Source organism: Stegastes partitus, unplaced genomic scaffold (assembly GCF_000690725.1).
Source record: "Stegastes partitus isolate 25-593 unplaced genomic scaffold, Stegastes_partitus-1.0.2 Scaffold401, whole genome shotgun sequence".
Taxonomy (NCBI): Eukaryota; Metazoa; Chordata; class Actinopteri; family Pomacentridae; genus Stegastes; species Stegastes partitus.
This window is the reverse complement of record NW_007578132.1, coordinates 51,953-78,725: the sequence shown is the minus strand read 5'-3', so window position 1 is coordinate 78,725 and position 26,773 is coordinate 51,953. Positions and strand designations below refer to the sequence as shown.

Below are 26,773 nucleotides of genomic sequence, written 5' to 3'. Positions count from 1 at the left end.
GAACATTCACGGAAAAGTGACCTCTGTGTGAACGACTAGAACGCCGTCACTTTAACGATGCTTCATGTCCCATGCCTGACACATCACTGTAGTTTTAATAGCCAGGTCAACAAAAACACAACATAAAGCAGAAAATCCACTGGCAAAATGTGTGTGACCTACATCTCAATACCACACCTTCTGCGTAGACAAAGCTGGCCACACCTGCTCATCATGCTACAACTGGACAGTCTCCTCAGGTTAGAATGAGGGCATTATAATCCACTCATTACACAATGAATTGAACGTCTTTATTATGCATTGAAATGTAATTAAAATTAATGTACATTTTGAAAAAGGGATAAACTAAATATACACCAAATTCCATCTTCTTAATCTTTGCTGCAGAAGGAAAACTGCCTGCACGACATATCTGCTTCTAACATCTTGTAGCAAGGACAGCTCAAAAACAAAGACAATAAAAGAGAACCCGGTGAAGCTCTACTAACTCTGCAGCACATAAGACGCTTAGTTCCTTAAAATGATTAAATATAACCTCAAACTATTAAGCATGATCAAATCTAAAATGTGCATTTGTTTTGTTTTTGTAATTAATGAATATTTGACCGTTTTTCTTGTATTCAGCTTTAAGACAACACACATCTTGATGGAAATGATCCCTTCAACACATGACTCCAGTAGATAGAAACCTGTCTTTGCTCTGGAGCAGCAGAAAAGTCGGCTGTCCAATACGTCTCCCATATAATATTCAGGTTTAGTGGTGGTGAAAAACATGGTTCTCTGAGATAAGTTATTTTCTCTTCAAAGCGCTCGACTCAGGTGTGAGCTGAAAAGAAAGCAGCTGTGGTGGAAGGCTGCGTCTCTGTTCAGCTGCCCAGCATTTACTTGGCATTTTTAATATTTGGTATAAGCTTAGTGTTGTTTTTTTTTATTGCTTTTAGTTTGAGAACATGCACAGTTTTACTGTTGAGTGTTCATTTTAAGATAGAGCTTGTTAATGCGCCGTAAACAAGCGTAGAATCGTCTGCCCCGCCAGGAATCTAACAGCAAGTCATTGAAATTCAGTTTCCTCATCAAAATGAAAATGTGTCCACATACTTAACCCTTAGTCTGAACCGCTTTTCCACTCCACGCATTCACAGCGCGCTCCCCCCCGTAGGCAAAGTCGGTCCCACCGAACAGTAGGCAGCGAAGGGCCAACAGGTTGAGGGCAGCCAAGGCCCACAGTAGGCCAGGGTTGATAGCTTTATCTAAGGATGGGAGCAGAGGAGGAAAGCTGGCGCCGTGCCCAGCAGAGCTACCACTCCGTTGCGTCGCCCTCTGCCCACACAGACTGGCTTGACCTTGGGCAGGGCACAGCCACCCTCCTCCCTGCAACCCTTTGGAACAACCCTCCCCACCTCCCCTCTGTCTCTCCGGATAGAGGAAAGGGAGGAGCTGGGAGTAAGGGAAACAAACTGGCACATCATGTTTCCCTTATCTGAAATTACCCACGACGCAGGCTGTGTACACAAACACACACTCTGACATTCAAACTATTTCTTGCTGGCATGGCACTCAGTCTCCCAGACCTTCGCTGCAAATCAACATGCCGACTGTGCTTTTTCCCAACTGGATGCCTCCTGGCCTTCCCGTCAGAACACACAGTTTGACACCATGTGAGGTTTTCTGCATGTGAGGCTGTGAATCAAGTCGATGATGGGAGCTGAACCGAACATCTCTCTTTTCCTGACATTTTCTACGATCTTCACACTGTTTTTTTGTGTTTTTGTTTTGTTTTTATTTAGCGCTGCTCGAAAATCTAATGTCCACTTTTTCCGCCACTCCTCTGTATGTGATTGTGTTATGTTGTTCAGCCAGAGATAAATTGGTATTTCTATTGATCTTTTGGCTTGTGAGAGGCACCAGTCTTTTGTAGCAGACGGCTATTTTTCATCCGTGGGTTCTTCCTGTATTGACAGACGCAGCATCAGTCTGCCTCTGTAGCTGGTATATGTGTGAATATGTACGTGTTTTTACATACATCGTCTCGATATATGTCCATTTGACTTAAATGTGCATTTTAAAAATGTGAGGAAATCATAAAGACATTAAATAAATGAAACGAAGCTGGTGAGCTGCCTGTAGCTGCCTCTCTTTACTACATATACTGATTATTAAAATTTGATGTGCTAGCCTCTTGTATGTCAGACTCTGTAATTCACTTTGTTGTGACTGTAAACCCTGTTTTGCTTGTAATTAGGTGTGACTTAGCTCTCTGTCTCTTCCCAGCGGCCCAGGGCGAGGAGAGGGAGTGTGCCTTCACAGACCAGCAGCAGCAGTGGGAGGTGGAGCGAGTGGCGGGGGGCGAAGGCCGAGTCTCCCCTGAGAACACGACCATCCGATGTGCCAAGGGCAGCCACTGTTTTGGTCTGTGGGAGAAAAGTCCTCCAGGCGAAGTGCGGCTGGTCAAACAAGGTACTTTAACTCATCACTTTCTCTAGTTTAGTCTCTGTCATTTATTATTTTTTATTACCAAGAGTGCTATTATTTTAGTAATCCATTAATCAGCTCAGTCGTTTCGTTAGGCACATATTCAAAACGCTCCATCTTCTTAGCGTGAGGTGGTTGTAGGTTATAGCGAAGCTGCATTATCAATTAGTCATTTGTCAGGAAATGAATGTGCCTCTGAATTAATTATTGATGATTCCAAGTGAAAGGTCATTTCACAAGTAAAATATGGACATGGGATGGTTCCAGCGTTTCACTACAACTTAGTATCATAGTTAATGTAGCTGCTGAGCGTTTAGACAGTCGGTTGGACAAAAGATGACGTTTGGATAGATTTATAGATTTATTGGTGGAAGTATTCTCTAGAGAATATAAAATCAAATTCTCTGAACCTCGATCCATCCACGAGAACAATAAACAATAATGGGAAAACTGTACTGTTCGCATTACACACACAGTTAGGTAGATATAACACTAAACAAATGGGAATTTAAATTTTATGAATAAGCTTTGATGTCAGCTTCAAAGCACTGAAAAATTCAGCTCAATCTTTACCATATTCCACATGTAATGTTTATTACATCACTATGATGCCTCGAATGATATCAATATTTAAATCATTTTTTTCAAAACCGACATTTTGCGATGTTTTGGTAAAAATGTTAAATTGCTGAAGAGCTGAAGATATTAAATATCATCTCAACTAATCCTGCTAACAGCTTCTTGTTGCCACTCTAGCTGATGAGCTAGCCAACCGACAGAACAAAGTGCTGTTCAGATCAGAATCTTGATGTGATTAAATGTGTTTAATCACATCAAGATGTGACATGCTTAAAAATCATCTAGATCAGGGATCTCCAGCTCCGGTCCTCATGAGCTACTGTCCTGCAGGTTTTAGATGTCTCCGTACTGCAACACACCTGACTCACACTAATGGATCTCCAACAGCTTGTTGTCAAGTTCTACACAAGTCTGTTAATGATCCATTAATGTAAGTCAGGTATGTTGCAGTACGGAGACGTCTAAAACCTGCAGGACAGTAGCTCATGAGGACCGGAGCTGCTTTGCTATGTAGCTACAACATAACAGGGCTGGAAGAACAACTCACACTGTCCACTAACGTATTTAAGAATTGAACACAGTCCTGACAGGGGGGTGTTTTATCTGATGCAATCTTGAAACTAAAATACTGCTAACAGCAGTGATTCCATCATTATTTCATGACAGCTGGACATATAAAGGCTACGGTAATCAGACCTGTTAGAGGCGCTCTGGTCCTGCTGATTACACATTATGTTAAGTTAACCCACAGATTGTGTGACTGTGGCCTTGATGGGAGCAAAGTCTGATTATCACTTGAGGACTGATGAAAGATGGTGCTGAACTGCATTATGGGAAACTTTAGGATCTATCTAGTGATTTTGGAGCATGAGACTAAAAGTTATGATCTGTACTGCCTTGACTTTTGCCATTTGTCTTTGAAAATGTCATCTTTCGGGTCCCCCAATGTCCTTGTTGTCCTCATTGGTAATGTCGGTGCACTGCTAAATCACTGTCGTACGCCTTTAATGGGCTATCACAACATTGATGGACTCTGGCTCAAACCCCTTTTTTTTTTTTTCCCTTCAATCCTTGTTTCCCACTCTCAGGTTGCTGGACTCACTTGGGCGACAACCAGGGCTGCCGTGACGACCGCTGCGTGGTGACCAACCTGCCTCCGCAGATCCAGAATGGGACGTACCACTTCTGCTGCTGCGGCAGTGACATGTGTAATGTGAACTTCACAGAGGACTTCCCGCCGCCGAGCCCCACCACTGCACAGCCCATCTGTAAGGACACACACATTAGCGCTGAGTTCGGCTTCACAGGGTCACAGTTTAAATCCCTGCTGCCGTACAAAAGATTTTATTTAATACTAAACCTGCTGGTGTTGTGGTGTGTCTGTACTAACTTGAAATGATTCCTTTTTTTAATGAATGTAGGTCAGCTACTTTAACAACAAGCCTATTTTTATGATTTTAGTTTGGAATTTATTGCTGATCTTTAAAAAATAGTCACAGATGGACACATTTGATACTGATCTGACTTCTGTTTACTTTAACCACGAGGATAAAATCCAAAATAACTGCATCGTATTGAGAAGATGGCGGTCATTTCTTCCAAAATTAAGTATCCTCCATGAAATTTGACCTTTTTTCAGACCTAAAAACTGACTCCTAGCCCTGATGGAGCAGTTTATAACATATCCACACTTGTAATCATCTGTTATACAACAGGCCTACACTGTGAAACACAAAGCTGAACAGAAAAGATTAAGAGAGTTTGATATCATTTGAGCTGTCATACCCACACCTACTCTCTATCTCCTCCTCCGTTTCATCACTGAGCCACAAGAAAAACTTAGAACTGAGCTTCCTGATTGCCATCTAATAGGAACCTTGACGACTGTGAATAGCAGAGACAAGTTTCTTTTCTTCTATTAGATGGTGGCAGTGTCCTCTGTCAGAGCTGGTGTACATTATCTCCACTACGGGGACGTGAGAGTGGATGATGCTGAATTCAGTCTGTACAAATGCCCTCCGTGGCGTTAGCTGTGAGTGAGTTCTTGGTAAGATGTCAAAGAAAGCAAGCAGATGTGTTGTTAATTGTTCCTTCTCCTCTGGCGTTGGCTGTGAGCGAAAGCAGCGTGTGTGGTGGGGTGGGGGTGGTAGAGACGACAGCTCATCATGTCTCCTGCCTACACATAAACACAAACACGCTCTCTACCATCCACACCGTCTCTCTGCATTCCACGGATTACACAGCGTCTGCTCTGTCTGCGGGCGTGCCAGTGACTGTTCCACTGCGTAGACGGATGACTAGACAAAAAAAAAGAGGGCATTAGGGAAAAATAACAACTTGCTGGTCATAGGCTGTTTGATTAATTGGTTAAATTCTAGTTTGGATTATGTTATAACTCTAAATCCTGTTTTTGTTTTTGTTACGTTACTAATTCCTGACGTGTCCGGACAGACACTTCTGAGGCTGCGGCAGCGACACTCGCAATGTGGACTTTCGTCTGCCAGCGTTATTTGTAGTAGGAAACGATTCAAGTCAGTTGGCTATCTGAGTGATCTTGAGTGATAAGTCATATAAAAGTCACAATACCACAATGTCGAAATAGTCACAGGTCCTGCATTTAAAGCTTTATTTAGGTTGCTCCAGTAGCCCAACTGGTTGGGCGGGCGACCCATGAATAGGGACCGTCGCCGCTGCAGCGCCTAACGATCGACTCTGAGTCACAGCGAGATTTACTGCTTGTCAGTTCCTCTCTGTTCTCTCTCACCTTTCTTGTCTCTTCAGCTGCACTGTAATTAGGGCACAAATGCCCCTCTGAAAGATCTTAGAAATAAACCAAAAAACATATTTAAATTATACAAACATCATGTCAAAAGGTACTCACCAGCCAGCGTGTTGGATTGAGGGGGATCTGTTCTATTCATATTAATCTAGTATTCATGTTTTTATTAGTGTATAATCCTCTGAAAGTAAGAATAAATCCTTTATGTGTTCAGAGAATGGATCCTATCTGTGCCTTTTATAGTCACCAACAACAGACAAACCTCACAGCGTCTAGAGAGGGCTTTTCCTGTTTCTACCATAGACTCTCCCACACACTTGGAAGCAGAGGGGAAGGTGAGGGGTATTCTGTGGTCTGCAACCTCACAACGAGATGCAACTAAATCCTGCACACTGCGTCTCCAAATTCTTATTAAATTATAATAGCATGAAAAATAACACCTCAGGAAATACATAAATTATGTAAAGTAATAGAACTCATAATGCAGAATGAAAGATTTCAGAATACATATCTTCTATTTTTGGAATATAATTATTGAGAAATGCTTAAAAAATATAATAATAATTTTTGAACTGCACTGTATGCTACTGGATAGCTTTGTTGATGATAACATTACAATTTTAGATTTTTCCTGAAGAATGTGGAGGGAAACCTCCTTCTTTATTCTTCTATTTCCTGATCTACTGACTTACAGCGCCAGAGCATGATGCTGCCACCACCATGCTAGACAGTGGGTTTGGTGCTCTTGGGGTTAAAGGCCTCATCTTCTCTCTGAACATATTTTTGGTCATGGTGGCCAAATAACTCTTTCCCAAGAAGACCTTCTCTTTGCCCATGTGATTAGCAGCAACCTTTATTTGGTGCTGCTTCCAGAACAAGGGCCTACTTGTTGCATGGCAGCGTCTCAGCTCATAACATAGCGATGTGGAACATACGTGACGGTGGACACCGACACCTGTTTTCTAGCATCTTCTATTATTTATTATGTCCCAGCAGCAGGTGATAACATTTTCTTCCCGATCTTGGCAGTGACACAACTGTACCATGCACTATATACTTACAAACAACTGTCGCCACAGTTGATTGTGGCATCTGTAGCTGCTGTACAATGGCTCCAAGTGACTTTCCGGGCTTGTTCAAGTGACTGATTAGCTGTTTAAATCGGTGCTGAGCTCCTTATACTTCGCCAATGTACATTTGTGGTTGAGTCTGATGAGTGTTTCAAATGAGCCTTGTTTAAATTGGCTCAGAGGAGTCAGCTGCTGTCTTCAATCGTAATCACTCACGAGCAGTTAAGAGGTCATGCCCTAAGAAAATGTGATTAACGCAGCTTTCTATGTTAACAAAACTGATCCTTCAAGTTGCTGTGTACATACATATTTTAACCCAACAGAGCATTATGGTTCTTTTAGATCAGGGATCTCCATCTCCGGTCCTCCTGAGCTGCTGTCCTGCAGGTTTTAGATGTTCCCGTACTGCAACACACCTGACTCACATTAATGGATCATTAACAGAACAAGCTGTTGGAGATCCATTGATGTGAGTCAGGTGTGTTGCAGCACGGAAACGTCTAAAACCTGCAGGACAGCAGCTCACATTACACATTATATTATACTTGAAACAATTAGTTCAACAACTGTTTTCTTAATTATTTTTCAGGACATTTGCAAATTCCTGCTAATTCCATGTAAAGATTTGCTGTTTTTTCTGTTTGTCAGCTAATTAGGAAAATTAATCTTATCTATTTAACATCAAAAGCTGCATAGTAGTGACTAAACCTGTCAGATAAACAGCAAAGTACAGTATTTTCTTCTGTTCTGCAGTTCAATCATAAAGTTAAAATGCCCAGTTTTACCTTACAAATCATGTATTTGGTTGCTTTCCACCCCTGAGGCTTGGTGATCCTGTGACTGGTTAAGATGTGATATAAAGGCAACAGACACCATCCGCGACATTGTGGACGATTATAAATAATCTCCTGGTGTCTGTGTCAGAGTGTGTGTCTGCATGTTGTCAGATGGTTTCCTGTGCAACCCTTTTGTTGATTATAAACCCACTGACCTTGGCATTTGAGGGGAGTCTTGTCAACCCCCATGTGTGCACGCATGTGTGTCGGAGCGTGTGTGCATGCACGCTCATGCTAGTGTGTCAGTCAAAGCTGCCCTCAGGCTCCTAAAGCCATCAATTATTGATAACGCTGGTGTCTCACAGCAGCACTAGTGTGTTGACTGAAGGAATGGATGCAGGAGAGCGTATTTCTGGATGTATATATACTGCTTGCGCACAGTCGAGGTGTATATAAGAGCAGAGAAAGTGTTGGTATTTAAGGTGTGTGTGTGTGTACACCTCAGCTAACTGCTTCTACCTGTCACTGGAACTAGCTCTCTTCCCGTTCTCTCTGTTTTTACACGTTTTCCTTCTCTCGCTCTCTCCGTTCACGTCCCACACATCCTCAGCGTCTCTCTTCCTGCTCTGCTTTCCAGGCCGTTGACCATGCTTCATGGTTTGTTGACTTAATTGATGCTCTTTTCTAATGCGCTTCATGGCATGCCTGATCGTCTGCAAACACACATACTTGAATACCCAAGACTTTTAATTGTGTGTGTGTGTAAACCTGTGATGTCTACAACTACTGACCTGCTATTTGTGAAGGAAAAATGATACCAGACCCAACTGTACATTTGAAAAAGTTTCATAGACCTGCAGAGCCCTATTAGAATATTTACCGAAGGAGCAGTTATTCTTTTAAATGAGGTTAGTTTGGCCTGTGGAGAAATGCTAAACTCTTCACAGTATTAAGTATTGGAGGAGAGATACGTATTAGACTAAACTATGTAGTAATACTATTTAATGCAAAAGTAAAGTAGTAATATACTTAATAATACTACCTGACTGATTGACTGTGATTCTAACAACAAGTGTGAAGGCAGACTTCATAAGCCACCGGGCTTCTTATGGCTCTCGGAGGGGAGGTTTGTTGAGTGTGTTTCCGAATTGATCATCAACTTTTGATTACATTTGCGAAGCTGTTTGTTGTTTTTTTCTTCTTTTATAGATATTAAATCTTACATCCATGCTTATTACAAGTAATCTTCTTCTTCCCTGACTTTGTCTGCGTCAGGAGAATAGCATGAAGTTTGTATCGCACCGTCCACCAACTCAGGCTGTACACGGACACGCGTGTCCTTGTGTGCACATGTCCGTGAGTCTGTAAGCTTACAGTGAGCTACATTCATTTTTTTAAATACATTTCTTTTTTCCCCAATTCAGATCAGTTTCATTTATTTTAGTGCCAATTGATGACATCCCATCTCGTGGCGTTTCCCAGCATAAGGCCAAGACCTGAATAAATTCTATTATGGAGAAGAAGCCAGTGATTCTCTTTGAACAAGCACTTGGCAGCCGTGGAAAGAATAACTTCCTCTTAACTGGACGAACCCTCCGGTAGAACCACACTCAGGGAGGGCTGCCATCTGCCTCGAGTGGTTGGGGTGAAGGAGGAAAGAAGAGCAGCTAGAAACGGGCAACAAACTAAATCTGATCAATTAGGAAGTCAATTCCATTTGAAGTTTTCAGGCTGAAGCTAATGATTGTTCCCAGTTTTTTGCATTTGTTATTTTGATATAACAGTGTGTAAACTAAACAGCATGCTACTTCTAAAGGGAATCTGTGTTCTCTGTCTCACACACACACACACACACACACACACACACACACACTGAAATTCTAGCAGATCTTTTATGTATTTTCTATAGTGTGTCTCTGCCCGTGGCCAGCAGTAAAAGGATCAGTCATGTAATAGAAATATGTTTTTGGTGCTGAATTCTTAGCCTGCATATTGATTTGGCAGTCATTTCTACATTTCAGATGCAGTCTAAATACTATTTAGTCTGTTGTGTTACTTGTTATCTACCATAATGAGTGATCGTGAATATTCATGGTTTAGAGACAGAGTTGAACACGTGCTGCATCTGATTCCTGATCAGAAATCAAAGGCCAGTGCATGCTTTCAGACGTTTAACCTCCTTCAATAAAGGTCATAGCTTGATTTGTACTTTTGTTTATGATGTTTCCCTTGCTTGTAGACCATCGCCCACTGGGGCATGAAGAGACGGTAATTATCACCCTGGCAACAGTCTCTGTGCTGGCCGTGGTCGCTGTAGCAGCCTTCTTTGGTTACCGCATGATGCACGGTGAGTTACCATGGCGCCTAACTGTGAGCAAAAGCAGTGTTTTTCAACCACATTTATTATTCAAGGCTGTTCAGGTGTTTTTTTGTAGAATTTCAGTGAATTTCATAAATGGAATCAGAGCTGATCTGTGCTTGATATGCATCTGCATGTCTTTAGCTTTCCAAAGTGTGAACTGTGTGTCTTTCTGTCTGTTTTAACAGGAGATGGAAAGCAAGGCCTTCACAACCTCAACATGATGGAGGCTGCTGGCTCTGAGAGCTCCCTGGACCTAGACAATCTCAAACTGCTAGAGGTCAGTGCCAACGTCACACCGTCTGTCCTTCTGTCTCGACACTGCATCCAACTAGTAATATTTGTAGTTTTAAACTGAACAGTCATCTGTTTATGCCTTGATTCAGTTTGTTGTCTGGCCCAAGAAGGAGCCAAAGTATTTAATGTGGTAGTGTGAAGTTCCAACACCACTCTCACTAACCAGGTAAGCCAGAAGGGAGCCAGTCTAGCATCTTTTTTTTTTTTTTTTTAACATATTTTGTCAGATTACTCCTATAGCTCCACATATTAATTTCAGTCCTAATGGTAACGGTGGTGATGTATGGGAAAATGGCATTTCGACGTCAAAAAAAAGCAAACCCCTCTCACCACTATGGTTCACTGCATCTTTCATTCCCAACACCCTGTGGATTTACACTGGCCTGTTGATAGAAAATAAGAGCTTATGCCTTTGGTTCAGACATGTGGTGCTGTCACCAGGTTCAGCATCTACTCTCAGGGAGAAAGGAAAACGAGAGCTAGAGACGGAAAGGAGAAACCAAAGGCAAAGAGGCGAAAATACACCAAAAATACATCAAGGTTTACTGTTACATTTGTCGTTTCAATGTGACTTTTATCATCCGATCACGGCAGGATGCATTAAGTGACGGGCCAGGGCGTACAAAAATAGGAATTTGCTCACGCTGACACAGGATCCGAACAACTTGATATGGAAGAGCAAGAGCTAATATTGTGATAGGAAGTCAATGGAGTTAGGATGATATTCAGCCGCAATCACAATGTAAGCAGAGGGCTGAAAGTCAAGCGAATGCGGGAACTGATTTAAATTAGCCAGCAGCAGGAGGACAGCAGGAGGACAGCTCAGTTTGACTTTTCAAAGCTGTCCTGTTCTGTTACTTTATCACAAGCTCACATTTTCAGCATGCTTACATTTGCCCAAATTTCCAAAGCAATCCAGGGTATTTTGGGGCTGTTTACAAGCTGATTCATCAAATTGAAATACATAGGAAAGCTCTGGTGTGTTTCAGCCTGAGTGGTGTCCTTGGAATCGTGCCTGTTCTGAGTACGACACATGCTATCTGACCAGTCTCCCCTCGTGTTGTATGGCAAGCAGCAGGAGCCTCGTGAAGCTGTCCAGATAAACCAGGCCTGCCATTTTGTTAACCAACGAGAAAACTGCCAATTTATTTTCAGTATTACTCAGCACTTTTTGTAGTTTAGAACAGGGGTAAACGCATATTACAAAAATCATGTGCGTTTTCGGCTTGATAGTCATCATTGCTAACTGGAACTGTGACGGTCCGGCCAGTCCGGGTCGTTCCCATACCATTACACAATACAGATCCTGTGTCATTAGTCACATTTCTCTGGTAAAGACCATTTCACAATGTTCAATGTTGGGCTGACTGAGGTAGGAAGCAGCTGCAAGTGAAATGTGGTCAGATCTGTGGTTGTTGATTCAACATGATGCTGTGAGGTGACACTAAGATGCGCTCACTGATGGCCAATCTGGAGCTTTGTGATCAAACAGAGAGACTGAGAGAAAGCACAATGACTGCCGCTATGATCAATATGTACAAGCCAGCCAACCCGACTGCAGCATGAAATAATGAACAATACTCTGGTAGTGGCCGTATTTTGAAAGCATGTGACCTCTCAGAGCTGCAATTTGAAACCATAGCACAAGTGGTGCAGAAGCATGATGTGCCTCTGCTCTTATACAGTTTTTTCTATTTATACTGAAGTCCTGTGATTCACCACACACTCATCGTACACGTCTAACATGCTTCAGCAATGATTTCGCAGCCTGATGCAGATTTTATTTTCTATGTTGCTTCGTTATGCTTTCCAAACTTCTACAGCAAAGCCAGCGGCTGTGACATTAGAAAGGACAGAATTTTACTTCATAAATAAATAAGAAAGCAGGCTCTGTACAATTTATTTGAAATGATCATGCTGGTGTTTCTGCATTTTTAGTTTTTCCAACACACAGCACTTTCATTAAAGGCATCCTTGCTTTCCTTTGCCTTGTCATATGATGATTGACAAAATCAGAACCAGGCACTGAGTCTGACTTACACTAGTCTCTGCAAGAGATGAAAGCAGTGCCGGTAACCGACTCAAAGGGGAAATAAACACGATATTATGAGCACTCAAATGATTTGCAGGGATTTCTAGTGAATTGGGTAAAAAGGCCAACAGAGTGACTTCATGTCTTCAGCGTTACAGTTTTACCTCCTAGCTCAGTGCTATCTTTTCCAAAACAGAAAGATAGCACTGAACATCGTTATTGAACTACACAGGTGCAGTCGTGTTTCTCCCTCTTTCTGACCCCTGTTTAGTGTTTTCTAGCCCACGGAGATCGACATTTTTCTCAAGCAGAAATTGAATATTGAACACTGTCCTTGCGCCTTATCAAGTGCAGGCGCTTGTTTTTTCACATTAAACTGGTTGCCTGTGGGGAGGGGTAACAGGCCAGGGAGGCTTACTCAGACAAAACAGGACTCATTGTTTTCCACAGTATGTTTTATGGCCAGAGATAAATGTTGGAGAGGGAAATTACACAGAAATAAATGCACTCCAGAATTAATTTTTTTAGTGCATTGCAGATGACTCTTTCAGACAGAATGTTTAATAGCATGGTCTGGCTCAGGTTTGGGACGAACTTAGGACCATTCTAGCTGTTTAACCCTGCTGTTGGCCTGTAATTGGATTCATTTCCTATCTCTCCTCCGCCTGCCTGAGTGGCTGTATTTGTCTGCACCTTTGTGTTTCTGTTTTCGGCCTCTTTGTATTCGTCAAGTAATCTTTCTCTATCGTGTCATTATTTCTGTGACAAAGAGTTTATAGCAGCACGAACAAAATTAGCATTTCTTTCACACTTTCTTCTTAGACAAGAGAGTGCTCAAGGTCTAGAATGTCAAAGAAGTCTATTAATAGTCTTTTCCCATCAACACCCCCATCCAGCTGATTGGGCGTGGCCGGTACGGTGCGGTGTACTGTGGTTCTCTGGATGAGCGGCCTGTCGCTGTGAAGGTGTTCACTGCAGCCAACCGCCAGAACTTCCTCAACGAATGCTCAATCTATCGTCTGCCGCTGCTCGAACACGAAAACATCGCCCGGTTTGTGGCTGCTGATGAGCGGACAGGCCCAGAGGGACGCACAGAGTACCTCCTGGTCATGGACTACTACCCACATGTGAGTACTGGAGAGCAGGAAGTTTTATATGTTGATACCTCAGATGTTTATGTTTGTTTCTAAGGTTTCAGTCCTGGTTGATTAGGCAGCACCGCTTTAATTAAGGCCCCAGAATTGCAGGGGCCACAAAGACCAGTAGATTACAGCAGGTAAACACAGGAAGCAGGTGTGTTTGGTGACTAATACACTGTGTTTTATTGATTCTGATTCCAATTCTGGTTATTGAACATTCTCAATTTCTATTCTAAGAGTTGGATGTTATCCAAGTTACTGCAGTTGTAAAATTCTGGTTTATTACATTATTATATAGTTACATTATTGCATGACAAATAGTAATCTAATTATATAACATACTGTATTATAGTAAAGCCACCACAGCACATTTCACTGATTATAGCTGACATTCTTGTACTTTAAGTGACTGTTTCCCTGCAGGACTTCTACAGTGTTGTATTAGTAATGTTACTTGAGTAAAAGATTTAAGTATTTTCTCCATCACTGCCCATCCCAGACTATCGAGGTAAACAAACAGTGAATAACTCTATGAATTAATGTGTTTTTAAACAGTAACACACCCACAGCCTGACTGCACATCTCCTTCAGGGACACTAGTCATGTAGACCAGTGGGTTTATTGTGTGAACTGAGTCTCTGTAGTAGGAAGTTCCTGCAGTCACAGTCAAGTTACTTCAGTCAGTCGTAAGAAGCTCTGAAAAGCAGCATTGTGTTGTTCGCTGTCAAGAAGAGAAAAGTCTCTGTTCGTGTAATGTTGCTACGGTGTCCTCCCCTCATTCTTAACGGCAGACTTTGTGAAACCCTGCTGACTCCAATATTACACAAGTTCACAGTGTTGAGCAGAGTTGCACAGTTTTAAGAAAGCAGCAGCTTTGAGTGACATCTAAGTCATTTTAAGGCAGGAGGGGATTATTTTCATGGGGGAAAAAACTTAAAATGTGGGCGCCGCTATAGCTCACCTGGTGGAGCTGGTGTCCCATGTGTAGGGTTACAGTCCCCATGTGGAGGTCATGAGTTCAAATCCTGCTCATGACTCTTTCCCACATGTCCTCCCCCCGTTCTTCTCCCCTACTTTCCTGTCTCTCTCTGACTAAAAACTATCCAATAAAGGCACAAAGGCCAAAAAAAAACTTTAAAAAAATAAAATAAAATGTGACACAAAGGAGTTTTTTTTGGGATTAATTAATGACTGGAGAGGGACTTTAAAAACAGCTGTAGGACAGTAACCGACACATCAATATGGATTGGTGATGCATATCGTTTTCCTGTTTCTCTGTTAAATCCTGCACACAGGCAGCAGCTTAGCACATATCAGTTCTCAGGAAAATCAGCAATTTTATCACATTCTCTCTTGGATTGACACCTCTCGGCTACTGTACTGCATCAGAGGCAATTCTGTCAAGTTTACAAGAGACGAGAGCAGAAACAATTTGACTAACAACATGAACTCCCATCAGTTTTGTAACTGACCGATTCAGGAATGGTCTAATCCTTCGAGTACTAAAAAAGATGAATTACGTGACTTCCTACGTGTGTGCGCTCAGCGAGCTGGGTTGGGAGGCGGCACTCCCTCGGCCAGGCCTGAGCACAGCGAGCCTGGACAGACTGGAGTCATTGTCAGTGAAAAGTTATAATCATTCCACTCAACACCCATCTTTTTCCTGCAGACCAATTAACATGCAGCTGGTTAAGTTAACAAGAAACATCAACACTGACTGCTAAAAGCTGCCTCTAGGAACTCTTCAATATTAATGTGGCCTTACCTAAAAGCTGCATATTCTTACTGTCCAAACCTTCTGCTAATTACGAGTCAGCTGACCCCCTTCCACTTTATGAAAGGAGCCTATTATGTGTCGTAGCCATTAGTCTAATACACATTGTCATGGAAACACCGTGCAAGTCAGGACAGGAGATTGGGACACATAATGCATTCAAGTAAATGATAATATAATTTATTTAAAACAAACAGATTTAATGTAATTGTCTTTAGCAGCAGATGCACAAATTGCCTTGAGATTGATTAAGTGTATGTGTATGTGCATCGGTGTGTTTGCGTGTGAACCAGGGCCCAGACAATAATAGATTATCGAGGCTGACAGACACAATTTCGAAGGGAAATTAATTTTATTCTGTATAATTCCTGGTAAACAAGTTTTTATTGAGTTGCTCCTGAAACTCATCATACTTCATAACCTTACACTTAATTTATGAACCTGAATTGCAAATTGGTTTTATTTGGCGGAAGCCTCATCACTGAAGGCAGCTGCAGTGCTTTTGAGAGTGAAGGTCAAGCGCTTTTTTGAGTACAAAATGTGAAGTCAGTCTTTAAATTGTCAGTTTCGACCCTGCTGGGATTTGACTGATAGTACAGATGCTACTAGTTGGTATGTAGTGCAAAGTGAGTTGGTGGTAGAGAGGGCTGAATAGAGTAGCACTGGCAGAATTACTGTCATGGTTAAAGTTGCACATTATTGGGCGTCACAAGCATCGCTTAAAGAGGAAGGTGAAGACTACAAGTATGAAAAGTCATGGGCCCTCTCTGGCTCATGGTTGAACACACACCCTTGTGTTTGTTGACTTGTGTTTTTTTTCCTCTCTGTCAGGTCTTGAAAGTGACTTTTTTTTCTTCTTCTATGTATTCACTCTCCTCTTTTATCCAAACACCCTTTTTCACCTTGGACTCTCCTCTTCCATCTGTTATCTGTCTCTTGTTATCCCTCCTTCATCCCTCACCCTCTACGTTCCTTTACCTTCTCTGTCGGCTCTCTTCACATCCTCCGTGTCCTCCTCAGGGCTCTCTGAGTCGCTACCTGAGTGTCCAGACCAACGATTGGGTCAGCAGCTGCCGGCTGGCTCACTCCGTCACCCGTGGCCTGGCGTACCTGCACACCGAGCTCTTCAAAGGAGGTTAGCTGGAGGGCACGCAAACACAAAGACATGCACACCAACACACACAGTTAATTACATAACTGCTCACAGTTTACACGGGCTCAAGTTCCAAGTCTGCTGCTTCCATCTGTTACTGATACACAAACACATACAAAGAATTGTGGTGGAAAATGGGAAAGCTTTCTGTGTGTTTAGCCCAGTTAGTTCAGATTATTTAGAAAGGCTTTAGATAGTGTGTGTGTGTTTCTCTTTCTGTTTGGATTCAAGTGCCCGAGCCATCTTACATGCTGCACACTGCAGCTCCACGTGGGTCTGTTTGTCTTGGAGCACTTTGCATCCCTGCATTTTGACAAACACACACATACACGTTGCGTGCACGCCCTGCCGAGGGTATTTATAGACTGGCCTCGAGCTAGCCTCAGAGAGAGTGAAAAATCAAGAGAGCAACAAACTAGCGAGGAAAGATCGGGATTCAGATAACATCAGAATATCCCTGTGGCGCAGTGAAATCAGAGGCACAACTGAAAGCTGAACTCTCAACTCGTTTTTTTCTCTCATGTCACCAAGCCTCAGCCTCAGCAGCTGCACTGGCCTCCCTCATTTTGCTTCATTATCACAGATACACATAAAACAGGCTTCGAAGTGACGAGGGCAGAAAGTGCAGTTGTGTTTAAAGGCTGCCAAACAAATAGAAGTTCTTCCTGTTTGTACATATGGGGGAGTTGGTGCTTGTGTAGAGAAAAAACAGTCAGAGCTGAAGTGATGGGCTGGGCAGAGGAGTGACCGAAGAAAAAGCTAAAGAGGGAGTGATGTTTGTAAGTGCTGTGTGTAGCTGCTTACAGCAGAATCTCATGGGCTTTGGTACAGTCGTCATCCTCCCCCACTCATCCTGCACATCAATAGCAGGCAGCAGATAGCTGTAGTGACTGCCACGGCTTCCAGCAGCCTCTGCCTCACTGCACCCTCTGCTGGACAGTAAGACGCTACAGCGACGAGCTACTGCTGTGGTCTTAATCCTATTGTTGTAGATTAGATTAGAGGGTTTAGCTGTCTGTTGATAGTGCAGCTTGCTTTGGTGAACAATGAATAATAAGAGAAATAGAAAGCCATTTGAAGGGATTCTCTGGATGTTATCGTTCATTAGCAAATACCACAAAACCTGCCTACATTGTGACTGGGAAGTAGAATTTTGGGAGTGCTGTACTGGCTTCAATTTTTAATGAAACAGAAATTAGCCTGAGTCTTTTGTCTAGGGTCCTCTTCTGATCCTCTCTTTACGATTTCCCTCTCTCCTCCCTCAAGACTTGTACAAGCCAGCGGTTTCCCACAGGGACCTGAACAGCCGGAACATTCTCGTTAAGGCTGACGGCACATGTGTTATCATCGATTTCGGCCTGTCCATGAAGCTGACAGGAAACAGGCCGGCGCGTCACGGGGAGGAGGAAAATGCTGCTATAAGTGAGGTGAGGAAGCAGAGCTGATATCAATCTCTGTATGAGTTCACTGCACAACACAACAGAGAGCAGGCATATATTTACCTCAGCCACTAGTTAACCCGTTTAGCTATTTGTTTAGTGATAGGATTCAAGTTAAATAATCTGACAGCACTTTGCACTTAAAATGAATCTTATCTCATTCCATTTGAAGGTGTTTGTGTTTGGACTGACCATCATTTGAACAAATGTTTCTGTCGTAGACCAGTGGCTGCTGTGAGTGTGCAGGTTTAGTCCTAAAAGGTCTAAATATAGAAAACAGCTAAAACTGTTTCCTGCATATGTCTATATGTACACCATTCATATATTATGATTGAATTGGTTGTTGTGTTTTTGTATAATTTTCTACCACCTCTGTGTAGAACACGTAGCTGTCTTTTAGACCTATAGTCGTGTATGCAGTCTTCATCTCAAGCTGCATATGACCCCAACAACTTTCAGGAAGAACAACCAGCGGCCTGTTTGTTAGCTCAGAGCTCATCGCCGATCATAAAGCTTATTGTTTTGGAATAATTACTGAAGCTGATTTAAATAAATATATCAACAATTTAAATCAACTCCGGTCACCTCTTGACAGTGGTGAGACACACGCTGCTGATTGAACCCACCTGAAGGAGTAAACGTGGGGGAATAAAGAGTCTTGTGTGTTTGCTTGAGTCTGCGTCAGACCTCTAGACCCCATTTGTTCTCTATCATGTCATTTAAAGTCAAAGTGTGTCAACATGGCCAAGATGGCATCTGTTTTCTCTACGTGCGCGCTCATCTGCACAGCTCCCAGCTGACACCAGCTTCTGGTTGTGTTCAACTACATTTGTTGGCTTCCTGACACAATTTCTTTTGTTCAGCACAGTCCTCAGGTTCTCAGTGGGGCTACGGTCAGGACTTTGGAGGTCATTCTAAAACCTTAGTTCTGGCCTGATTTCTTTACTGTTTGTAATGTATGTTTAGGGTTGTTGTCTTGCTGGAACACCCCACTGCGTCCAGGTCAAATTTTCTGGCTAACGATTTTAGGTTTTCCTGAAGAATGTGGACGTAATCCTCCTTCATTATTCCATGACTTTTGTGTCTACTGGCAGCAGAACAGCCACTTGGGGTGAAGAGCCTCACCTTCTCCTTCTCCTCCAAACATATTTCTGGTCATTGTGGCCAAATAGTTCAGTTTTGTTTCTTTGGCCACAGAGCCTTCCTCCAGAAGGCCTCTTCTTCTGTCAGCAGCAAACATAAGTTAAGCCTTAAGGTGCCACTTCTGGAGGAAGGGCTTCCTTTTTGCACAGCAGCTTCTCAGCCCATGGCGATGTAAAACACGCCTCACTGTGGAAACTGACTTTTAATTCTGCAGTGAATTAGAAGGCCCTTGAACCCAGCTAGCACCTTCTAATTCTGCAGACCTGCTTTTTTGTACACCGTTGTTGACTCTTGACCGTACTGAAGAATGTCTCTTAGCAGCAGGTGATAGTTTGAGTTTTCTTGCTGATCATTGACACAACTGTACCATGTACGTTATACATACAAACAATTGTTTGCACAGTTGATATTGGGATCAGTAGCTGCTTTGAAATGGTTCCAAAGGACTTTTCTGACTTGTTATAGTCAGTAGTTTGCTTTTTCAGGTTTGTGCTGAACTCATTACTTTTATATCGTAGTGTTTGTGGCTGAGTCTAGCGAATGTATCAAATATTTAAAGTGGCTCAGAGAAGTCAGCAGCTTTATTCAACTGTGGTCAGTCACAAGGAGGTAGGAGGTCAAGAAAATTTGATGAACACAACTCTACAACTCCAAAACTGATCATTTAAGTTGCTGTATTGTATAGTGTTAGCTGGGTGGTACCTAGTCTACAACTAGCTAACACTAGGTTGATGCTTTTGTTGAGGAAACAGCCAGAAGTACTCATGCTTAGCTTGCCGGTACAATGTTATCGCTAACATCTCAGTTATGAACATTTTCTTTATTTTTTTTCCCTTTGGAACTGAGTTATCACATTTCTCCTGACCTTGTCTTTTTCTTCCCATTTGTTCCCCTCCCGTCTCACCTCATGTTTCATTGCACATGTTTCCTCATCCCCACCCCTCCTCCACCCCTCATCCCTCCCTTTACACCTCCTTCGTCTGCCAGGTGGGGACCATCCGCTACATGGCTCCAGAGGTGCTGGAGGGCGCGGTGAACCTGAGGGACTGTGAGTCGGCACTAAAGCAGGTGGATATGTATGCCCTTGGCCTGGTCTACTGGGAGACCTTCATGAGATGTACTGATCTTTTCCCAGGTGAGACACAGGAAGACAAATCCACAGATGAACTCAGGAGCAGAACTTCCTCTGTGTGAAGTCTGCTCTGAGTCATTTCTACCGTAGGAGCGGATACTGCTGCGTCAATTATATACGTGTTTGCAGCACTGCTTTCATTTCTGCTCAGAAATTGAAGAAATTTCTCATGCGTTGTAAACAGGGTATAATCATAACGAGCTTAGTGAGTATTTCTACGACATCAAACATATCTAAGACATCCTTCCCCTCCCTGTCCTTGCCTGCCTGCAGGAGAGTCTGTGCCAGAGTACCAGATGGCCTTTCAGGCGGAGGCAGGGAACCACCCGACGTTTGAGGACATGCAGGTCCTTGTATCCAGGGAGAAGCAACGGCCCAAATTCCCCGAAGCCTGGAAAGAGAACAGTTTGGTATGTGTCAGTGTGGAAAGCAGAGCCAGACGTATAGTGCTGGAGTAATATCATCATACTGTAAAAAAATACAACCAAACTCTTGTTTATAGAGCTGAACGTAGTCTAGATTTGCTCTGGGAAATGCAGCAGATCACGTATAACACAGCAGTCAGAGATGCATGTGTTTTAATCAGTCCATCATGGAGCTGCTGGAGGCTCAACACTGCCATGTTATCCACAGTCTGTACAAGTGTAGGTCATGTTTTGTTCACATCTGTATAAACATTTATTCCTTTTATATATATATCACTTAATATATCACAACATGGAGAGCAGCTGTCAGTCATCTGTCCAACCTGTACACCCACAAAGCATCTAATGTTGGGAAGTGGTCTATTTGTCTCATGTGAAAACATCCTGTGGACATGTGCCGTCACAGATCAGGAGATGAAGTCAAGACAATGTCTGTCGCAAAGTGTGCTCACCTTGTTTCCATGTTGTAAATATATTATACTATATAAGTTGATATGCCTCTTTCAGGCGGTTCGCTCTCTGAAAGAGACGATGGAGGACTGCTGGGACCAGGACGCCGAGGCCCGCCTCACTGCACAGTGTGCCGAGGAACGCCTGGCGGAGCTGCTCCTCATATGGGACCGCTCCAAGTCAGTCAGCCCTACACTCAACCCCATGTCCACAACACTGCACAATGAGAGGTACGGCTAAACACACAACCACCTCTGGCCTTGGAGAAACTGTTTCAAATGATCTCCTGTAACATTTTTTTCACTGTGTCCTTTTTAATGTTTTAAACCAGAAATCGCATGACACCAAAGTCTGGCCCGTACACAGACCATCCCTCCTCCTACATCGAAGAGCACGAGGGGGTGGCCAAGAACACACAGGTGGACTCCACTAGCTCTGTGACTGGCAGAGCTGGGGTTGGGACTGGAGAGAGAAACAGGAACTCCATCAACCAGGAGCGCCAGCAGCAAGCTAACGCCCGTCTGCCCAGCCCAGAGGGCAGCAGCACCAGCATGGGCCTGAGGGGCAGCCCTTCAGCCTCCACTACAACCACCACTATCATCTCTGAGTCGGAGGGACCCACAGGGGCCGCCACAGTCCCTGTCTGCTTACACCTGACCCAGGAAGACCTGGAAACCACCAAGCTGGACCCTAAAGAGGTGGACAAGAACCTGAAGGAGAGCTCAGATGAAAACCTGATGGAGCACTCACAGAAGCAGTTCTGCTCACCAGACCCGCTGAGCCCTGGCAGTTCCAGCCTTCTTTACCCGCTCATCAAGATGGCCAGTGAGGCCTCCGGCTCATCAGACCCCGCTGCCACTATGCCCACCACCATCTTCCCCCTGCCCAAGCAGCAGAACCTGCCCAAGAGGCCGTCCAGTCTGCCCCTGCGCAACAAACCCACTAAGAAGGAATCGTCATCGTCTTCGCTCAGGTTCAAGTTTGGACGCTCTGGGAAGTCCAACCTGCGGCAGGTGGAGGGAACAAAGATGAACATTGGTGCAGTAACAGGCACAAACACAGCTGTAGAGGCTCACCGGGGCACAAGCACAAACAACATACCCGTTCTACGAGACACGCATGTCAACGGTAGCATCAACGGCGCCGTTAACGGTCACGCCAGCGCTGGAATCTCGCCCATCGTGGCAGGTGGCGCAACAGGTTTTGGAGGATCCAACTTAACTCAGAACGGGTCCGGAGCCCTGAGGTCAGACGACAGCCGGCTGAGCCTCGGGGTCATCACAGCCAGCCCCGACGAACACGAGCCGCTTCTGAGCCGAGAACGAGAGCAGACCGATCAGAGAGACGCGTCCTCGAGCGTGGCCGCTCTCCGCTCAGCCCGACCCAACACCAACAACAACAACAGCAACACCGGCCACGGCCAGGGCGACGGCGAGAGCGGAGGGGAGAGCGATGGAGGAGACGAGGAGGGAAGTGGAGAGGAAGGAAGCAGGGAAACTACAGGGCCTCCAGGAGAGAGCTCGGGGGCAGGGTCTGTCGCAACAGCCCCCCAGGGGGAAGCTCCAGTCACCATGAGAGGAGAGGCCCTGCTCAGGCAGCCCAGAGCCCGCAGGCCCGAGAGACCCAACTCCCTGGACCTGTCCTTCACAACACAGGACCTGGCCTCACTAGGTGACTTTATCTCCCAACACCGTACACAAACAGTTTTCTAGTCAGTTTTGTTGAACCGAGACTCATCACATCCTTCAAGTTTTAATGGTCAACCTGCTGATATTCAGTGGTTTTGTTATTCTGAACAAACCCCAGCAGTGCATCACTCTGAGCCCCGAGGCCACTGCTTCCTACAAAGATGTCAAAGTTTAACACCAGTTTAATTTTTCAAACCGTCTCAGTAATTTAAAAAAAACGGCTCCTCACTGTACATAGTATGAAACATTTCTCAAACAGGGGAAACAGTACATTTGTTGTTGACTGTTGATCAGCTGCAGATGGATCCATTTTTGGTGGATCCAGAGAACATTGTGGCAGCAGGACTAAGTCAAAATAAACTTGTGAGTTTTTGGACAGATAGTGGAGCTCTATGGCTCGAAGTACTGAGATACATGGAGGTTTGATGCATACATAATGTTTGTTGTTAGATGTGTTGGCTTGGCTCTGTGCACTGAATGTGTTGACAAGAAGGAGGAGAGGATCAGCAGATTCACGCCAGTAGTCACATTTTTGGAGCTGGAGATGTTTGGCACATTGTGGATTATATCGTGTCAGCTGAGGAATCTAAGTTACTAATCATGTCAGCACTCCTGCTGAATTACATTATTAGTCATTCTTATTAAACACATTAAATGCAGTTATGATGAACTGTGTGCATGAAAGTTGGAATGCAAACGTAAGATGTCCTTGTGGTTGGAGACAACAGATCAGGATGCTTCTACCTCTGCTGCTCGGATTGTGGACAATCCTTCTAAAATGTCTGTGGATGGAGACAGACCTCTCTGTTGTTTATTAGAACTCCTAATTACAGCTGACAGAAAATGAATCTGCAGCTATTAGGGGTTTTCTCAGATGTTTTCTTCAGTCTTCTGCGCGATTGGTCACATAAAATAGGAGTAGAGGTAACCGAGGGCTTTGAGAAGTTGTGCTTTGGATTTTTAACCCTTCATTTACTACATGTTATTGACCAAAAAAAGAAAAACACAGGACTAATAAATACTGAAGGTGTGGCTGCCAGAGTGCTTCTTTAAGTGATGAGAAGGAGAACTTGCTGCATGGCCTCCTCCAGGAGACTTGCTGGTATTTCATGTTTCAAACACAAAACTTTCTGTGCGGTACTGATCCATGTTCCGTCCTCTTTTCCAGGCGACAGTCTGGTCCAGCCTGACGGAGCCTTGGGGACGGGAGATAAGATCAAGAAGCGCGTCAAAACGCCGTATTCTCTCAAGAAGTGGCGACCCACCACATGGGTCATCTCCACAGACACCCGGGGGCCGGAGGTCAACAACAACGGGTCCACCCAAGGTCAAGGCCACAGTCAGAACCGGCCCAAGTCCAGTTCGGCCATCTTTCTGCGAGGAGGGAGCTTGGCCAGCGAGCCCAGCGACACGCACGTGTGAACTCAGACCCCTTGACGAAATGGAAAAAATGACAAGAGAGCACTTGGTTTCTATCTGTTGAGCTCTCTGCTCTGAATCAGCAAGAGGAAGCTATGGAGAGTGTCGTGAACAGTCGAGTCTGATCATGTACAGTAATTAGGTCTGTCTCGCTCCTGTGTGTCTTTCTGATGGCATTGCTTTAAATGGAATCCAGCTATGCAGCATTCTCATTTGCTTCTGTTTCCACTTTTTATTAATCTCCCTTTGTTGGTTTGTTTCATCCTCATGAACATAGTGATGTTTTGAATGGAATTCTTTATTTTTTCCTATGTGCACTTTGAACCGATTAAAATCAGTGTTTTTAAGTCCTGTCTGTTGCGACCACAACAAAAGGTGGTCTCTAAACTTAAATAGGCGATGACAAACAATCAACACTCGGAGCGTTCTGTGTCTCATCCTTTGCTGTATCAGGCAGTTTGAGCGTGGGCTCTGTAAAAGAATTGACGGTCTTAAAAGACAGAACAAACTACTTTTTTATTTCCTTGATTTGTATGCAATACCAATTCTTGTCTATTTCACGATGTATCCATTTTTTGTATCATACTTTTTAATTGTGCAATAGGATGTAGCTTTTAGATGCTTTCAATGTTTTTATTGCTTTTATTATTTTGGTCTTTTTTGTCATTATTTTGATATATTTGTTAATCTCTGTTGCACTTATGAATAGTCACAATCGTTTTGTAAACAATCCACTACACACTATCACCCCCGACTCGAGAGGAGAACATGGATGACAATCCTCCTCTTTTCCTTCTTCTCTGGACTATCTCTAGGGGGACACAAACACTAACAATCAATCCCAGCTGACTGGAAAAGTGGGTTATCATTGAACTTCTCTGCTTGCACAGTTACACCAGGAATGGCTCAAACTCTGGGGCCTCTTAACTCTACGATCACCAGAATCAAACCTACGGAGGGATCTGTTACAGTGGCCGACTCTATTGCTGTACCACTATCACCTGACCTCACTGTGGACTGTGTGGACTGTGTTGAACCGTCTCTGTGCGACTGAAAGACCAGAAACACTAAAAGCCCAGATTCTGCTCTTTGAATACTGTTTGAAATCAGAAACGAGACTTTAAAACGAAAAACCAAACCCCACTGAAGCACGCTGGATATTATTTCTGCTTCTTGTTGTCTCATCCCTTGATGTTTGTATGACTGACTCGGTGTGTGTGCGTGAGTGTGCACGTGTTGTGTTTCTTTATGTCAGCAAACATTAGAGTTGTCGGGGCCTAGCGCTGTACAGGCGTGCTGAAATGTCATTCTACTCATTCTGTATTTTCAGCGCTGCTTCAGGGCATATGAAAAGATCTCATTTATGTTTTTGTAATCTGTAATTTGTATGAAAAAAACACATGTACGTGTATTGCATTAATATTTGCATCATTTTTATGGAATTCTGTTTTGCATTCAATGGACATGGCCTTTGATTCCATTGCTATGCGTCTGCTTGGTACAGTTTCTGTAAACATTTTCGAGTCAATATGGAAGAAAAAAAATCTCAATAAATGTATGAAATAATTATTGAGTATAAATGCTAAGAACACGCCTCATTTGGGTCTCAGGCATGACTCAGCCGTAAACAAGAATGTACGTACAGTCGTGAACAAGACACCCACTTGTAAAGACTGTGTAGATCAGGGCAGCCTTGAGTTTCCACAAACTCCTACAGTCGAGCTCAGATGTATTCACAGCCTCCCATTGAAGAAGGAAAAAACAGCTTCAGTCACTGAAATAAGTTGAAATTGACAAATAAAAAGAAAATCATGACATTGCTTTTGAATTGTGGTTCAACAGAAATATTTTTTAAAAACAACAACAATCAAACCAGCCTGATGGACCCATAAACTAATATTTAGCTGAACAACCCTCTGAGCCAATCACTGCCATCAGGTGTTTCTGTAACTCTGTCAGACTTCTCACCTGTTGACAGGTGTTCTGGTCCACTGCTCATCAGCAAAGTGCTCCAATTTGTCCAGGACAGTTTTGTTTTTTGTTTTTTTATATTCTTTTTAACCACAAAGCAAAATCAACGTCTTATGTCAGTAAATTATCATTTAGCTTCTTTTTTTTTTATTATTACTTTTTTTTCATTTTCTAGCTATCTGAGTGACTGTTGTGGATTTTGCCTTTTCTTTAATGGAAGGTGATGAATAGATTCCAATAATGGAACGACTGCAACACGTCTGTCACAAAAACAATCATGTAAATAGTTTTAGGTTAAAGGTCTTCTGGAAACATGACACAATGTGCTGGTCATAAATATGCAAACAGTAACGCTGATATTTGGTTAGACGTCCTCTGGCCATTTCCACCTCAGCTGGGCCGGTTTGTGTCTTTGACCACTTCTCTTGACAGATTTGGTGCAGTTCAACTAAATGTGTTGGTTTTCTGACACAAACTTGTTTCTCCATCACAGTCCAGATGTTATAGATGGAGTTAAAGGCAGAACTTTGGCTACACCACCTTAATTCTAGGATGTTTCAGCCATTTCTTCACTGGTTCTGATGTGCGCTTGGGGTCATATGTGTTTGTTTTAACACCTGAACCCAAACTTCTGTCTGATGATTTTAGGTTTCCCTGAAGAATGTGGAGGTAATCC

At 43.4% G+C, this 26,773-nt stretch overlaps 1 protein-coding gene across 1 annotated transcript in view; it reads left to right on the top strand.

Moving 5' to 3' along the window:
- The window catches only part of LOC103359854 (bone morphogenetic protein receptor type-2), a 36,545-nt gene extending 10,846 nt beyond the window's left edge, over positions 1-25,699 (top strand). The window contains exons 2-13 of the mRNA XM_008285405.1: positions 2,272-2,457; positions 4,140-4,319; positions 9,916-10,023; positions 10,224-10,315; positions 13,261-13,491; positions 16,298-16,412; positions 17,697-17,857; positions 20,000-20,147; positions 20,418-20,554; positions 21,077-21,249; positions 21,351-22,690; positions 23,876-25,699. Coding sequence (XP_008283627.1) covers positions 2,272-2,457; positions 4,140-4,319; positions 9,916-10,023; positions 10,224-10,315; positions 13,261-13,491; positions 16,298-16,412; positions 17,697-17,857; positions 20,000-20,147; positions 20,418-20,554; positions 21,077-21,249; positions 21,351-22,690; positions 23,876-24,129 — 3,125 coding nt within the window. The 3' untranslated portion in view covers positions 24,130-25,699. The remainder of the gene's footprint in view (positions 1-2,271; positions 2,458-4,139; positions 4,320-9,915; positions 10,024-10,223; positions 10,316-13,260; positions 13,492-16,297; positions 16,413-17,696; positions 17,858-19,999; positions 20,148-20,417; positions 20,555-21,076; positions 21,250-21,350; positions 22,691-23,875) is intronic.
- The last annotated feature ends 1,074 nt before the right edge of the window (positions 25,700-26,773 follow it).